General features: G+C 47.1%; 1 protein-coding gene across 5 annotated transcripts in view; it reads left to right on the forward strand.

Moving 5' to 3' along the window:
- Positions 1 to 17,009, forward strand: part of MTCL1 (microtubule crosslinking factor 1) — a 113,508-nt gene that overhangs the window by 87,542 nt on the left and 8,957 nt on the right. For all 5 annotated transcript variants that reach the window (XM_059881043.1, XM_059881044.1, XM_010818953.4 and 2 more), the window contains 3 exons: positions 6,694 to 6,861; positions 10,553 to 10,807; positions 15,715 to 16,011. In XM_059881043.1, the coding sequence (XP_059737026.1) occupies positions 6,694 to 6,861; positions 10,553 to 10,807; positions 15,715 to 16,011 (720 nt within the window). The remainder of the gene's footprint in view (positions 1 to 6,693; positions 6,862 to 10,552; positions 10,808 to 15,714; positions 16,012 to 17,009) is intronic.

Here is a 17,009-nt window from a genome sequence, read left to right on the forward strand (position 1 = left end):
CTGGAGCGGGTTGCCATGTCTTCAGGGGATCTTCCTGACCCAGGGATCGAACCCAGGTCTCTTGCATTGCAGGCAGATCCTTTACCATTTACTATGTTCTGTGTTCAAATCTTCAAGTCTTCAACTGCCACTGGTCCCTGAGGGCCCTCCTCAGGATCCAGCCTGAGGACTAGGGGCAGTCTGCTCCCTGGGCCTTTTGTCACTGACCTGGGACTCGGAGGCCCCCCAGATCAAAGCCAGCCTTTCCCTGTAGACAGAGTGCCTTTGGCTCCAGGGCATCCTGGGCCTGCACTCACCTGGTGCCCAGTAGCCTACTTGCTGGCAGCCCATTCTTTCTACTCTGCCCAAGATACAGAAACTTCCAGAAACAGCACTTCCACACATCTGATTTTATATTTTAAATAAGAAGGCAATCCTCTTGAGCCTTGATAGCTTTTATGTTTCACTTTCATATGTTGCACCAGATTCATTCTTCAGACTCTGCAACTTTATAGCCTCACCTAAGAGACATGCAACTCTGTGGAAGTAACCTGACCAGAGTTTATGATTAGGAAGCACTTTATTTTTGCTGTTTTTTTTTTTTTTTTTCCTGTTACTGTGAAAGTAGCACGTGTTCAGGGTGTGGAAAGTCACAAGTAACAAAAGTTTCCTGAAGAAATACTCTCGGCCCCAGCCCTACCTCCCCGACCTACCTTTGGGTGGCAGGTAGTTTGTGACACACCTTTCCGAGTCTTGTGGCACAAGTTCTGATACACTAATGAGCTTGCCGGTAATCAGTTCATTCTTCCCATCTGGCCACTTGACTTCCATCACACTTGTCCATTTGCCCTTCCATCACACTTTGAAGCCTTGGCAACAGTTCTGGGTCTATACCTGTTCAATCTGTGTCCATATGTCCTCTCACACACCCACCTTTACTCTTCCGAGGCCTTCAGTGAAAATGATGGGAGACCTGCAGGCATGGAGTCCGCCTGGTCCAGGTCACCCAGTGTATTCGCAGCCAGTGGACACGTGAGTTCTGGCCACAGATGAGTCTGTCATCTCTGCAAGCTTCCATAAGAGATTATATTTTCACAGCCAGTCTTTAATGACTCATTCTCCTTTATCTGTGGGGATGATGGTTTTAGAAAATAATCTTTAATCTGTATGTAATAATGAAGATAAGAATGACAAATGGCTTACTTGTTAAAATGTTGCTGGATTAAAATATTGTAGGGGGTTCCTAGGTGGCACAATGGTAAAGACTTTGCCTGCCAATGCAGGAGACAGAAGAGATGCAGGTTCGACCCTGGGTCAGGAAGATCCCCTGAAGTAGGAAATGGCTATCCACGCCAGTCTTCTTGCCTGGAGAATCCCATGGACAGAGGAGCCTGGTGGGCTACAGTCTCTGGAGGGTTGCAGTTGGACGTGACCGAGACCAAGCACACACAGATATGTAAAGATAATCTCAGTAAAGGGTGACATGGCACCCCTGCTGGTGAAGGAGTTACTTTTATTGAACCTGCAAGAGGCCCCCCCCCTTATGTGTCAAATAGGAACTATGCATGGGTGTGTATGTGGAAGTGGGCGGTGGGTGGTCAGGGCAGCCAACCACAGCATTGCAGGACTCTGCCTAAGTGAGGATAAGGCAGAGGCCAGCACCTCTATTGTGACTGCCTTTCTGTGGGTCAGCCCGTAGCAGCAGGTCAGTACCTCTGTTCCAATTTTAGATTACACCATCTCTAAAGGCAGTGGCTCTGATGCAGCAGAGTGGTTGATGTTAAGTATAGCTTTCACAGAATTACTTATGTGCATGTCTTAGAAATCTTAAGCAAAAGTGAGTCTATAAAATAGCTGGTGTTGCCTCACCAACTGATCTGCTACCTATCTATAAACTTCTTTTCAATTTCTATTAACATGTGTCCTATAATTGGATAGGGCTTCCCTGATAGCTCAGTTGGTAAAGAATCCACCTGCAATGCAGGAGACCCTGGTTTGATTCCTGGGTCAGGAAGATCTGCTAGAGAAGGGACAGGCTACCCACTCCAGTATTCTTGGGCTTCCCTTGTGGCTCAGCTGGTAAAGAATCCGCCTGCAATGTAGGACACCTGGGTTCGATACCTGGGTTGGGAAGATTCCCTGGAGGAGGAAAAGGCTACCCACTCCAGTATTCTGGCCTAGAGAATTCCATGGACTCTATAGTCCATGGGGTCGCAGAGAGTCAGACACGACTGAGTGACTTTCACTTATAATTGGATAACAGTCCTACTGGCCAAAGCCCAAACTTGAACCTGTTATTTTAACACTTTATAGCACAAACTCCTGATGGCAAATGGAGGGTTATTCGAGCTTAAAAGGGCTGAAATGTCCTTAGAATTGAGAAAGAAATTGTGGAAACATTTTATCCTGCTGCTTTGTAAGAAGACCAATAAGCCTCTTGATGAAAGTGAAAGAGGAGAGTGAAAAAGTTGACTTAAAGCTCAACATTCAGAAAACGAAGATCATGGCATCTGGTCCCATCACTTCATGGTAAATAGATGGGGAAACAGTGTCAGACTTTTTTTGTGGGGGGCTCTAAAAGCACTGCAGATGGTGATTGCAGCCATGAAATTAGAAGACGCTTACTCCTTGGGAGGAAAGTTATGACCAACCTAGATAGCATATTAAAAAGCAGAGATATTACTTTGCCAACAAAGGTCCGTCTAGTCAAGGCTATGGTTTTTCCAGTGGTCACGTATGGATGTGAGAGTTGGACTGTGAAGAAAGCTGAGCACTGAAGAATTGATGCTTTTGAACTGTGGTGTTGGAGAAGACTCTTGAGAGTCCCTTGGACTGCAAGGAGATCCAACCACTCCATCCTAAAGGAGGTCAGTCCTGGGTGTTCATTGGAAGGACTGATGCTAAAGCTGAAACTCCAGTACTTTGGCCACCTCATGCGAAGAGTTGACTCACTGGAAAAGACTCTGATGCTGGGAGCGATTGGGGGCAGGAGGAGAAGGGGACGACAGAGGATGAGATGGCTGGATGGCATCACCGACTCGATGGACATGAGTTTGAGTAAACTCCGGGAGTTGGTGATGGACAGGGAGGCCTGGTGTGCTGTGATTCATGGGGTCGCAAAGAGTCGGACATGACTGAGCGACTGAACTGAAAGAAATTGGGAAGTTGGCCTTTTTAATTACAATTGCCCATACTTACCAGAAGGGCTTCTCTGGTGGCTCAGAGGGTAAGGCGTCTGCCTGCAATGCAGAAGACCTGGGTTTGATCCCCTGGAGAAGGAAATGGCAACCCACTCCAGTACTCTTGCCTGGAAAATGCCATGGAGGGAGGAGCCTGGTAGGCTACAGTCAATGGGATCACAAACAGTCGTACACGACTGAGCAATTTCACTTTTTGTATACTTACCAGATATATAAGCTAAAAGGTTATAGAGCTCAGCACCTGGCACAGAAGGTTCTGAAAGCTCTGTATCTAAGATGACTTTGACCTGAAGACTTAGTCTTGATTCCATCCTTGACTTGATTTGGGTCTTTCTACCAAAAATATAGCCCAGCAAACGGCCACCACTGGGAGAAGTGAGAAGAGTAACGTCTAGATGTTCTTTCAGGAGGGCTACTGTTATTCCCCTTGATGTGGGGAATGGAGTTTGCTTCACAGAGATTAGCCATCTTTGTTTGTTTATTTTTGGCTGTGCTGGATCTTCATTGCAGCAAGGAGGGGCTACTCTCTAGCTGTGGTTGCTCGGACTTCTCACTGCAGTGGCTGCTCATGTGAAGCACAGGCTCCAGGCACGCGGGCTTCAGCAGTGGCAGCGCTCAGGCTCAGCAGTTGCAGTTCCCAGGCTCTAGAGCACAGGCTCAGTAGTCACAGCACATAGACTTAAGTGCTCTGCGGCCTGTGCCACCTTCCCGGAACCAGGCATCAAACCCATGTGTCTCCTGTATTGGTGGGCAGATTCTTAACTACTAGATCCCTAGGGAAGCCCTAGATTAGCTATCCTTAAAATTACAGCTTGGGCAGGGTTATGCTGCCAGAATTCACATATGCTGGCAGGCTTGTCCAGTCTTGGGTAGCGCAGGCAGACCTGGATCGCAGTCAGGCTCCACGCTTCCTCGCGGCCAGACAGGTTCCCCGTTGCTGTGCGTCCTCCCCTGTGACAAGGGCATGTGCCAGCGTGCACTCAGGCTCGATGTGAGATGCAAGCACTGTCCTGTAGGTGAAGGATCATCACACCCCTGGCCCACTGGAAACTAGTGTTAGTCACCATCACTGGGTTTCTGTGTGTGTAACAGTCAGTTGGAAGGATCAGTGCCTGTCTGTGGCTCATTCGGGGTCTTCAGTTTTCTCTTGGACATAGTTCTTGCCGTTGTTCTCCAGTGGCAGAACTAGGTTGGCTGCGTGCCAGGCCACATGCTGTGCCCAGGTGACGGTGGTAACAGCTACCAATAGCATCGATTCTCTGGGCTCTTGTCCCCTTTGGCCACCTTCACCCCAAAGCAAGTTTGAGCTTATCCCATGATGATTAAATATAGTATTGGTATAACAGGACATTATGTTGATTGCTCTGGCCCAAATGTGCATGAAAACATTAAGACTTGATTTTATTTAATCTGATATCTATTAATGCCAAAAAGTACTTACTTCCAGCAGAAGCAAAATTTTAATCTGCAAAAGGACAGTCATGTGAACCCTGCTTTCAAGGAGCACAAAATTCTGGTCCTGATGTTGTCAGTGCTGTTAGAGAAGAACCCCAAAGCTGACCACATACATGACTTGTGGTTCATAGGAAAGTACTGATCACATGTGATTTATTATGTGGTTTTCTGCTTTTTCTTCAATGAAACAGAGACAACTGCTCCGAAGTTTCGATAAAAATTACCGTGATTTTATGTTTAAAATAGTTTGACTTGAAAAGTAGTAATTTTTTAAAAATCTAAAATCCAATGATGAAAAATCAAGTCTACCATAAAATAATTTTTTAGCAAACAAATTCTATACTTAGGAAGATGTATATCTGTGAAAAGACTAACACCTCACTCATACATACCTTTAAATACTTTTGGTGTAGAGTTTAAAGAAACTTCTGCATTGATTACAGTTTCACACATTTTATGAATATCTTGTTGAGAACAGTGGTAATTTACTTATATTCTCATAGTTGGAAAGAACGTACAGGATTTTTAGGTTTTCTATTTGCCAGGTTTTGCAAATGTTAACTGAATTGTACTCTCAGTTAAAAGTGAAAATTGGTTTTCATGGTGAGGAAAATCAAGGAGCAATAAATGCTAACAGACCTTTTCACCTGACCAAAAGTCTACTGTATTTAATACTAAAACTTTTCATATAAATTATGGAGAAAACTATGGCGTTTTCAGTGATAAAGTTCATGTTAAGGAATTTCTCTCTTCTAACATCCAAACGTATATCCAGAGTATCACAAATTCTTCCCAAGCATGGCTAACCATTTTTGCATACGTACATGCGTGTTTCATTGATTTGACTAGATGGTTTTAAAAGCATGATTGACTCTCAAGCTGATGGAAGAGAGAAGGCTGCTGGGTATGCAGATCCCAGGCTCGCTGCCCTGGGACAGGAGGTTTACCAAGGAGGGGGGATTCTTCTGAGCATGAGGGGCTCTGTCTTCCCATGGTACAGACAGAGTGCCTCTGGTAGGACTGAGAGAGCTTTTAAGTCCTCCTGTCTTATAAATGTACCAAAGAGGATTGCCTTGAGACCATTCAGGGAGCTAGCAACGGGCTTTAGGTGTTCTCCATCTGGTTTCTAGAGATGGACTGATGTGGCTTTTATTATCCAGGTACCATCATTGATTCAGGGTGTATTAATTCATTTGGACAAACCTTCTGATATAATGCCCATGCTGAAGCATACTGAGATAGCAATCATGGTTTTGAAATGTGTGTTCATAGAACTAAATAGGTATTATTGGAAAATACAAAATCTTTTAAGTTAGGTACAGCAGGTTAGTAATAAGAATCCATTCTTCATTATCAGACCTGTTTGCATGCTTCCATGAGCTAAGCACCAGAAATGTGGGAGGTGGTCAGCCTTTGACAACTTGGAGGTGGGGGGACAGGGGAGGCACAAGATAAACAAGTAGTTACAGTAGTTATTCCTGCCATTAGCGAGCAGAAAAGAGATTCTGGGCAGTGACTGTATTTCGAGGGAGGACAAGGAAGCCTTCACCGGCATGTTAAGCCTTTACTTTTAACTGTTAGACCTAAAAGTCACCCCCACCCCACGACTCTGCTTTTTTGCATATATGACCTCTTAGTAACTACAAATCGGAGACTAACCACCACGTTGATGAGACACACGAGCCCTTTATTAATTCCCTCTGGTTCAACAGCTGGCACTCAAGTGACAGCACACAGAGGTGAGTTTATCTCATTACTCCTGTTGTCAACCAGGGCTGTGAGGTCTGAAGTCATGCAGAGCATCCTGGCAGCCCTGGCTCGGTTCCCCTCGCCTCCCTCAGCTTCTTCCCATCTCTGCTTCAGGTGTCCGTGGTACCAGCCTCCTCATCCAAGGAGCCCTTAGCAGCATCGGCCCAGTGGCCCTCGAGCAGCCAGGGGACCCATTCTCCCCCTAACTGTGCAGATTCCCACCATAGCCCCAAACCAGCCCCCCTCCCTTGCTGGCCAGGCCCCTGTCCTCACCCTCATGAGATGCAGAGCTGCCCTCATGTCCCCACAGGTGGCAGAGACCCAGCCGCTGTTCTGCGCCCTCAAGGCACTGCTTGAGGAGCTGCGCGCAGAGCTACGGGAGGACGCGCGCGCACGCCAGCGGCTGCAGCAGCAATACGCAGGTGACAAGGCTGCCTGGGATGTGGAGTGGGCCGCGCTCACATGCCGCCTGGAGCAGGTACGGCCTGGCCTCCTCTCCAACTGCGGGGAGGGTCTGGATCCCAGGGCCTGGCTGGGAAAGGGGGGCGAGGAGAAACCCGCAGCAAGGGCCTCGGGCACCTGGGAGGTCCCCCGCCTTCCTGTGGTGCCATCCTTCCCTCTTCTTCCCTCTCCCAAGGTGTGAAACACAGCTCCCACCCAGCAGTGTTTCAAAAGCAGCGTCTGTTTCCCCATTCTGTGTAGAACAAGGTTGTCTCTTTTTTATTACTATCCAGTTTATTTAAACTAAAAGCAGAGGAGTTCACCCATTCCCTACTCACTTCCCCCTGGCAGCTCCTTATCTGTTAAGTGTTACCTATGAGCTTGGTTTCATCTGTTTACTTACAGATTCCACATCTACTTCTGATCACACAGTATTTCTCTCTCTCTGATTTCAATTAGCATAAAGCCCTTGAGCTCCACCCACTGTTGCTGCAAATGGCATGATTTTGTTCTTTTTCACCACTGAGTAGTATCCCATTGTATATATGTACCACATCTTCTTTATCCATTCATTCATCCATGAACATTTACATTGCTTCTGTAAATGGTGCTGCTGGGAACATGGGGGTGCAGGTGTCTTCTTGCCTGAGTTTTCTTTGCCTACAGGTAACAGATACATGAGAAAATGCTCTGTTATTGATCCTCAGGGAAATGCAAATCAAGACCACAATGAGCTGTCACCTCACAGCTGTTGGAGTGGCCCTTATCAGAAAGACTAGAAATAGCGAATGTTGGTGGGGAGAAAGGAGCAAGGATGTCCTTAGTGCCACCAAAGCCTGACCAGCATGAAATGGTGATCAGTACACGGCCATCATTCAGACAGAAGCAAAGAAAACGCAGGTTGTGGTTTTGTTATCTCTAAAAAAAAAAAAAGCAAACGAATGCTTTCCGTTAGATTTCTCCCAGTGCTGGGAAGACCTTGTAGACCTCCCACTACACATGCCCTGACGAGTCGTGCTGTCCTTATTCACACAGAGAAATGAAGGCCGGAGGAAGCATGTTGTCTCAGATTGCAGAGGCTTCACTGAGAGTGGAGACGAGAGCACAGTGGAGCACAGGGTCTCAGAGACTTAAGACCACACCCCTGGTCACTAAGATCAGGCTGCACCGGAAATGCTCTTTTCTGTGGGCTTTCTCCCTGGAAACCTTTGAAAGTGGTCACTTCCTGTGTGGTATCTGCTTGCTCAGACTGCTTCTCTGGGTGTCTCCCCACCCCCCCATCATGGTGCGCCATCTCAGATAATCTCTTTTCTGGGCAGATTGTAATCAAGATTTTCTATCAGTTGGCCCCATCATGAGACAAAAAAAAAAACTTGCCTGGAAAGAAGACATCTTCTAAATAGTCTTGATAAAAGCTGAGAGGGCTTGTCCTGTCAGAAGACAGCTTCCGCAGTGCCCACAGGTTCACCTGCACTGCCACCTGGCCCACAGGGGCAGAAGTACCAGGCTCTGGAGGGGCCAAGGTACAGCTGCCTCTGCAGGGGCAGCAGCAAAGCACAGCCAGACCAGAGCTCCTGGCCAGGCTGGACAAGGGTGCAGCCGCTGACCCAGTTATGAATCCTGCCGACTGCCTGGTAGGAGCGTCTTACTAGATATTCTGTTTATCTTCGTTCACAGCCTGAAGAGCCAGCTGTGGAAGAGAAATGAGTAAGGACATTCTGATGAGCTGCCTTTAAGCTTACTTTAAAAATATGTTTATGGGGGAAACAGCTAAATATTTTCAGAAATATAAGCATAGCCAAAAAGAGAAGGCATAATCTTTGAAGCCAGCCAGCTTCAAAACATTTCATCTTTGTTTTAGAGGAACCTGGTATCCACCCACACATTTGCTACAAATAAAGCCTCAGGGATAATCACTGAACACCATGAAGTAAAGCTAGAACTTCAAACCTGGAAGCCAAGTGGGTAATACGTAAAGATTTCATCTTCTGCCCCCAAACTGTTTAAAGTTTCTCAAACATTTGTGGCCTAGGGAACAATGAATGTGGGCTGATGCTAGTACATTTATAATAGTGCCATCTTTGCCCATTTCCACTAAATGCAAAACAGCTGAATTCTATCCAGAGGGAAATACTTTCTCTCAGTGGAGGCCATGTTGTGTCAATCCCCAAATCTAATTCCTTCAACTGACTCCGAAGTCAGAGCTTGCTTTGCCAGGGATCCCCCAACAGAAAAGACAGATCCTTAGGGGGTTCTCAGTACAGTGGGAGAGCAGAAAAGGGCCAAAGTTAGTAACAGAGTGATTAAGTGCCCTGCCAGACCTGTACACAGGCTCCCAGGAATGGGAGTGTGCAGGGCACACACCTCAGTCCGCAGGCTCAGGGCAGGGTTGTTTGTCAAAGTCCTGCTTAGAATCTTGGAAGATGAACAGGAGTGGCTACATGGAAAAGGAGAGAAAAGGACATCATGAAGACAGGAGGATGGCACACCCGAGCAGCTGCACCTCACCATGGACGAGTGGCAAGAAGAATGTTCAAAGAATCAAAACACTGATCCTGATTTCGTCATGGGAGTAAAGCATTTTGACCTGCATTTTTAAGAAGTTATTCTGGTATAGAGGTAGAGAATAGATTAGAAACCATTAGAATTCAGTAGATTAACATGGGGCCATGGATGGACGTCAGGGATCTGCTTATCTAGAATAGGAAAAAGGGTATATATTTGTGCTCATGAATCTGGCACTAAAGTCTTATCACAGTCACCAACAGTACACCCCAGTTCCCCCCTCCGGTCCTTGGCACTGCTGTCAGTTTACTTCTACACATCTGTAAACACACAACATGCTGCAACCATCTTTACCTTAGACACTGAGTAGTATTTTAAAGCAATTAAAAATAGAAAATGAGTTATATTTGTATTTATTCAGGATTTCCAGTCATTTCCAGTGTTCTTCATTTTTTGTGTAGATCAAAGTGTTTGCTGGTATATCATTCCATCTGCCCGAAAATGTCCTCTGTCATTTCTTGAAATGCAGGTCTGCTGACAGTAATTTTTTTTTAAGTTTCCATTTATTGAAAAACCTGTATCCCCCTGTATTTTTGAAAGATGTTGCCGAGTACAGATCTCCCCCCTCCAGCCCTTTCACTGTGTTACTCCGTTGTCCCCTGACTTGCATAGTTTCCAAGGAGAAGTCTGCTGTCATTCCCATCTTTGTGCCTCCATGGGTGGTTTTTTTCTCTGTCTGCCTCCAAGGTTTCCTCTTTGGTTTTCAGCAGTGTGCATGTGGTGTCTAGATGGGAGTTCTTCTGCTTGCTTGTTTGTGGTCTTCAACCTCCTGGGTGCTTGATGTGTGTTTATTATAGACTGCTAGGTTCCATCACTGCCCTATTACCAGGTTCCACAGAGGGGTGAAGGATGTAGGGATAGACATGTGCCTGCCTTCAAGGAGCTGTACAGCAGAACAGGCAGGAGACATGGTGACTCGGAGTCTGCAAGGGGATTGAGGAGTGGACCGTGGGAAGCTGGGTGGATTCTCTTATTCACCTCTGTATGACTCTGTCAGATATTCATAATTAAGACTTTAAAGACGAAAATTATTTCCTCTGTAAGCTTGGTCAGATCTTGATTTAAACACGATTCCAGGGATAATACATGAATGTGCTGAGGTTTTCTTCACCTAATAATGTGAGATTGTCAGGGACTAAGTTCCCATGTCTTATCCTTGACAGCTGGAAGCAAAGAATGAAAAGAGCTTGGGAGACCCAGGCTCCTGCACCGACAGCAAAGGGGCATTCAGGAAGGAGAGGGAGGTGCAGCAGAAGCTGCTGGCGGACAGTCACAGGCTGGTCATGGACCTGCGCTGGCAGATCCACCACAGCGAGAAGAACTGGAACCGGGAGAAGGTGGAGCTTCTCGACCGCCTGGACCGGGAGCGCCAGGAGTGGGGGCGGCAGGAGAAGGAGATGCTGTGGAGAATTGAACAGGTGAGGGTGCCCCTAGGAGGAATGGGGATGCCTGGCCTGGAAACCAGGGAACTCAAGAGGGGAAACTGAAATAGCTCTGGAGTCTCTGCCATATCAGGCTGATCTAGGGGCTTCCAGAGGAAGAGGAAGAAATCCTAGGGGCTCCAGGTTGGAGACCTAGGGTCAGCCCTCCTACAACACAGGTCTTTTCATGCAAAGTCAGTGGGTAACTTTACTCAATGTGTCTGGTTGGGGGTGGGGATAACTTTTTTAAGGTGTTAAAAGACTAAACTTGAAAGGCAAGGTTATTTCATATCTTAGAAAGTGATTTCTGCCAAAAAGCAAACTAGCTTTTAAGTCTGCCACTAAAGATGTGGTCACAGTGACTGCTCCAGCTTGAATGGAATTGTCCATTAGTGAAGAAACTGCTGAATTCAGTAGGAAGTCAGACTGTTTGCACCTGCTGTGGATCTTGCAGAGCTGTGATTAGACAGGACACGGTCAGGGGAGGTGACTGGTAGTTCATTATCTTCAACTAAACAAATGATTCAAAAACACAGATGAGTTCAGTGGGAGAGGCAAGTTTTCTGCAGATAATCATTCCCTGCCTTGCGTCAGATGTAGGACAGTTTGCATAGCTGTGATCCTGCTTGAGTGGTGCACAAATTAATTTCCACATGAAAACGATGAAAGATTGGGATTCTTTCCGGGCTGAGTTTTGACGTCGCATACAATTTCAGCCTGTCACACTTATAAATTCAGGTGGCCTCAAGGAAATGTATTAATAAGAAACTGAAAGCAGGAAAAATAACCTATTATTTTACAAATGCCCATGCTGCCTTTTGGAGAAGGCAATGGCACCCCACTCCAGTACTCTTGCCTGGAAAATCCCATGGATGGAGGAGCCTAGTAGGCTGCAGTCCATGGGGTCGCTAAGAGTCAGACACAACTGAGCGACTTCACTTTCACTTTTCACTTTCATGCATTGGAGAAGGAAATGGCAACCCACTCCAGTGTTCTTGCCTGGAGAATCCCAAGGACTGGGGAGCCTGGTGGGCTGCCGTCTATGGGGTCGCACAGAGTCAGACATGACTGAAGTGACTTAGCAGCAGCAGCATGCTGCCTTTTGGAAAATGTGCTGTCTTATTCCTGAGACATGGACCTCTGTTCTGCAGGTGCAATGGCTAAGGTCCGTTTCTGCTTACTGGTGGGGAGGGAGGGTGGAAGTGAGAACTGAAAAGAACCAGGAGCTTTTGGCTCAAGAACCCCTGAGCAGAAGCAAGTGCATTTGCAGATAGAGAGGCCTGACGTCCTTCCTGGGTTTGGTTACTCACACAGCTGAGTCACCCAAACTGATAGGTGATCTGGCTCATTTCAGAATTCCCCAGAGTCTATCAAAGGAAGGTTGGCCACTTCCTGTTTGGCCTAGAATGTGACACTTGAGAAGACTGTCCTGTCTTAAACCCTCGGTGTGCCTGTGCTCCATGCAGAGGATCAGCTGTTGGGTGGGAGTCACGGGGCAGAGGCAGCATGTACTCTGACAGAGTGCTTATAGATTCACCCAGTGTTAATTAGTGTCATGGCTGTTCCAGGCCCCTCCCTGGAGGGTCCCTCCTGCACCCCAGCAAGACCATGGTCATCATCTCTTTGCCTGTCAGCTCTAAGCTCCTTGCTCTTGTCTTGGCTTCACTGTGGATATAACCTTGGATGTAAATGAAGCAAGTCTTTAAGGGCTTCATTTTACTTTGAGGAATGAGGGTAATTTCTAATAAAGGAACGATTAGTAAGACTTCTGGTGATGTTCACCTTTAAAGAGTTAATGTCCTGGGGATATGAGCAGCATTTTAAGACTGTCTTTGGGAAGGTGAGTGAGCAGGGGCTGAAGCCCATTTGCAGCTTGTCACTACTGTCACAGTCCTACCACGATGACGGCCTCAGAACTTTAGTCTTCCAGGTTAACACGTTTGAGCAAACGGACTTGAGTGAGACGTGGGTTCTGGGTGTTCCTTCATCTGTTTCTGAAATCTGTGGTGGACCCCACATATTGGTACCGTGAGTTCACTGCTGTTTTTAGAAGAGGGTTTGTTGATGCTTTAGATATACAGTTGTGGCTTTAAAAAATAACTCCAGCCCAGTATTTGACATTTTTAAAATCACAGTACCCAATCCTGAAAATTAGGAAAAGCAGTTAAAGGCATTTTTTATAAAAGGAAACTGACTTGACGTGTTTAGCATATGTAGGTCTGTTAGTTATTGTTCGTTCATTTAACTTTTAGCTGCATGTTCCACAGATGAACTGGACATGCAGGCGAGCGCTCTTCATAAAGCATACCCCTCGATATCTGACTACGTGGTGGGCCGTGTGACCTTGTCTATGATGGCCTAGACAGATGGTGAGAGGAGTAACAGTAAATCCATTTTCCACTGCGAGAACACATGCTTCATACTTGTGCAGGGGCACTGAATTCCTACATGATTTCTGTGCCTCGTGAGGAGTTTTATGTGATGAATGACTGTGGGAATGTGGTAGAGGTCATGTAACACACACTATCTATTGCATCGGCAGCTCGTCTCTGCCCAGACCTAATGGTGAGGGTTAACTTCTCTGGAGTCACATCACATTTCTCCTGTGAATCATCAGGTCCCAGTTAGCCTGCAGAGGCTCTAGGTTCTGTTAAAAACCTGAAGGAAAGCTCCAGCGTCATTCTGTTACTCTTCCAGTGACTTCCTTAAATCAGTTGCCTCTACAGCAAAAAAGCCTGTTCTTTTAAAACCTGTGTACAAAGTAACGTTTTTTCTTGGAAACAGTTCAGGTAAGGGGACACTCTGAAGGGTGTTTTGCTGCCTATATTATTTGAAGAAGTGAAGTCACTCAGTCATGTCTTAGCAAACCCCATGGACTGTAGCCTACCAGACTCCTCCATCCATGGGATTTTCCAGGTGAAGGTACTGCAGTGGGTTGCCATTTCCTTCTCCAGGGGATCTTCCTGACCCAAGGATCGAACCCAGGTCTTCCGCATTGCAGGCTTTACCGTCTGAGCCACCTGGGAAGCCCCAAGGCACATCATTTAAATTTGGTGTTTGCTCTAGAAGTTGTTCTCCTGCAGGATTCTAAGTACAGTAGGTGCTGGTGGCTGGTCTGAAATGACTCTCCTAGGAAACCCTATCCTTTTAAGGGCCTTTTACTCTGTGACAGCACTGCAGAGGCATCTTGGCAGCAGACACCTCCAGCTAAAACCACTCCAGTTCATTTTTAGGGAACCTAAGACTTACCAGCTCTAGTGCATGCTGCTCCTGGCTGCCCAGGTTTATTTTTGACACCCCGCTTTGCCAAGTGAGAATGTGCTGGTTCGTAGCTCCCCACTGTAGTCATTCTCCCCCTCTTCACACGCACCCTCCATGCACATTTACAGTTTCAGATGTGATTTTAATCTTAATTCTGTGCCTGAAATAGCTTGGAGATGATATGTTGAAACTAAATCACACTGACATACATAGATGAATAATAAAAAGCTTTCCTTAAAAAAAAAAAAAAGGATTTATGGTCTTTGAAAATGACAAAGAACTATGTCAGCGGGGCTGGGGGAGAGCGCAGAGGGTTTTCAGCTGAGCTGATACCCGGGGTGACTTTGCTTGTTCCCTGATTCAACTGGAATGCTGCGTCAAACTCCAGCATTCAAGGTCTGGCTGCTTTCTCCTAAAATAAAGGTGATACCCACCTCAGAAATTACCAGAAATGAGGAGAAGCCCTTTGTCCCCATCGCTCCATATGGCTTTGTTCCCAGTGACACACTTGTGGCTGAAGGCTTGAGTTAGGACACAAGATGTAGTTTGTGACAGAGGCTTTGTTAAAACAGAGGCTTTGTAAATGAATGCGCTTCAGAGGGAGGGTCAGTGCTTCTGGCTACCATCTCAGCACTCTGCCGTCCTTGGAGGCGAGTCCAGAGGCAGGCATGGTGGAGCACGGGAGTGGATTCTGTGAATTTCCCTACTGCCTCAGGGGAGGCTGGGAGGGGAGCACGGGAAGAGACAGTGCTGCCTGCACACATGTCCCTGCCCGTCCCCATGGTTCCATGGGCCCCTCCGGAAGGCCCCTCGCGCTGTGAAGAGATGAGGCATTTATCAGTGTCCCAGGCCCAAGGACTCCCACAGGCCTGAGGGGAGTTGGTGGTAGTCCCCTGATGAACACTGCCCTTTAGGGTGGGCCTGGCCCTGCAGTCCTCTGGCAGTCCCAGAGGGGAAGCACCCTTCTTACAGGTGGGGACACTGAGCAAGAGGACTAGCCACATACAGCAGCTCCAGTCTCCTGTGGTTTCCACCTGCTGCTTCCGTTTACCAGGTCAGGGAAAAGTACGACTCCAGCCTATGTGGCTCACATGCTTACTTCTTCTAGTCATACCAGATCTTTAGGTTACCTCTGTAGCTAAATTTTCATCCTCTCAAGCAAAGTGTGAGCTGTTTTCGACACCCAGTGATTGTAACCCAGGCGATCACGCAAGGTTTATTTAGGACCCATTCCAAATGACTTGGACACCATGCTCTGTTGTTAGGAAACCTTGCTATTTAAGAAAACTAAATTCACCCCAGAAATCGGCTGTCACTGATGGCTTTCCACTGAATGTGTCTTACATTCGGAAGGTTAACTACAAAAAGCGATTTCTCAATGTGTCATTTGGCATTGTTAGATTTTAAAAACAAATGTGTGATTTCCCGTGAGCACAGCACTCAGTTACACATACAATAACATTCTCTACAGAAGGGGTTGACTTGCCTGGGGTTAATGCAGATGTTTCTAGTCCAGATAAAATTGTGATTTTTTTTTTTTAAAGCATTTGTGGTGTTATTTTTTAAATTGATGCCAGAACTTTAAGAACGTAAGATGTCTCACTGTCTTCAGGCTAATTGTTTTCACTTTTAAAACCCTTAAGTTGCAGAAAGAAAACAGTCCCCGGAGAGGTGGCAGTTTCCTCTGTGATCAAGAGGAGGGGGACACCCGCCCCTGTACCCACCCAGGGAGCCCTCGGGCGCCCCGCCCTGCGGGGATGTGGCCCTGTATGGACACAGACTCCAGTGCGTTTGAGGACCGGCCGCTGTCAAAGCTGAAGGAATCGGACAGGTGCTCAGCGCGGGAGAACCTCTACCTGGACACCTTGTCCCTGGACGACGAGCCAGAGGAGCCCCCGGCCCGTGGGCCCCAGAGGGAGTTCAGGAACTGCTTCCGTGAGGTCAGCTTGGGTTGGGTCTAGTCACCTGCGAAGGAGGGTGAGGGCTTGGGCAGCTGGCTGAGTGGCTGGCAGGCTGTGGGCTCTGCATATCGTGGTCCTGAAGTTAGTAAAAATGAACCTTCCATGATGTGCGAGCTTTGGGGTGGCTCTGACCCCAGGCTCCCTGCGGCACTTGGCCGCTTATCTCAAGGTCAGAAATTCAGAGCCTGTGTCCCATGTGAATGGGAGTCTCAGGAGCTGTCCAGTGAAATCCAGGAGGAAAAAGATCATCTCAGAAGTGCAGAACTGCCAATTTCCTTAAAATGACAGCACAGTCTCTGATTTCAGAAAACATATTAATAACAGAAAAGTCTTTTTTTAAAGAAAGTACTTCACATTGGAAGTAGCAAATGTCAGTAACCAATGACATACAATAAATACTTTCTTTATGTAAAGGGAAAAAGAATCCAACACTAGAAACCTATGGGACTTAGATCAGTGAAGGGGAAAGCTTAGCTCTGTGCAGAAATCCCTACAGGATGGCAGTGGGTTTTCCTGGTTAAAGACTAATTTTAAGAATCACTCCCTGTGAGCCGGTCTCACAGTGGCTGCACCTGTCATCTGACCTGTCCCACATGCTCAGCAGATAGGGGTGCCTGTCAGGCAGTGCTGCTGAAGTGGGGACCTCCTCCTTGGCACCTGAACCCCAGCAGAGGTGACATCGCCAGCATGCCACCCCAGGTGACCCCATGCTGACCACTGCAGTAGCCAGGGCTCTCTGGGGGATCCTTGAGGGGTCTGCTGGCTGGGGCCTCACTCCATCTGGACTGGGTCCGCACAAGGGTGTCCTCTGCTCAGGAGAACCATGTATGCAGTTCTCTTCTTTAGTGGAAGTCACTGTAGCTTTCCCAGTGCCCAAGGGCGACGTTTAAACACCAAGAGCGCTCTATCTAAGGACGTCACACTGACTTCTTTCATTTTTTATTGCGGTACAGTTGGTGTACAATGTTGTATACGAT

The sequence above is a fragment of the Bos taurus genome, chromosome 24 (assembly GCF_002263795.3).
Source record: "Bos taurus isolate L1 Dominette 01449 registration number 42190680 breed Hereford chromosome 24, ARS-UCD2.0, whole genome shotgun sequence".
Taxonomy (NCBI): Eukaryota; Metazoa; Chordata; class Mammalia; order Artiodactyla; family Bovidae; genus Bos; species Bos taurus.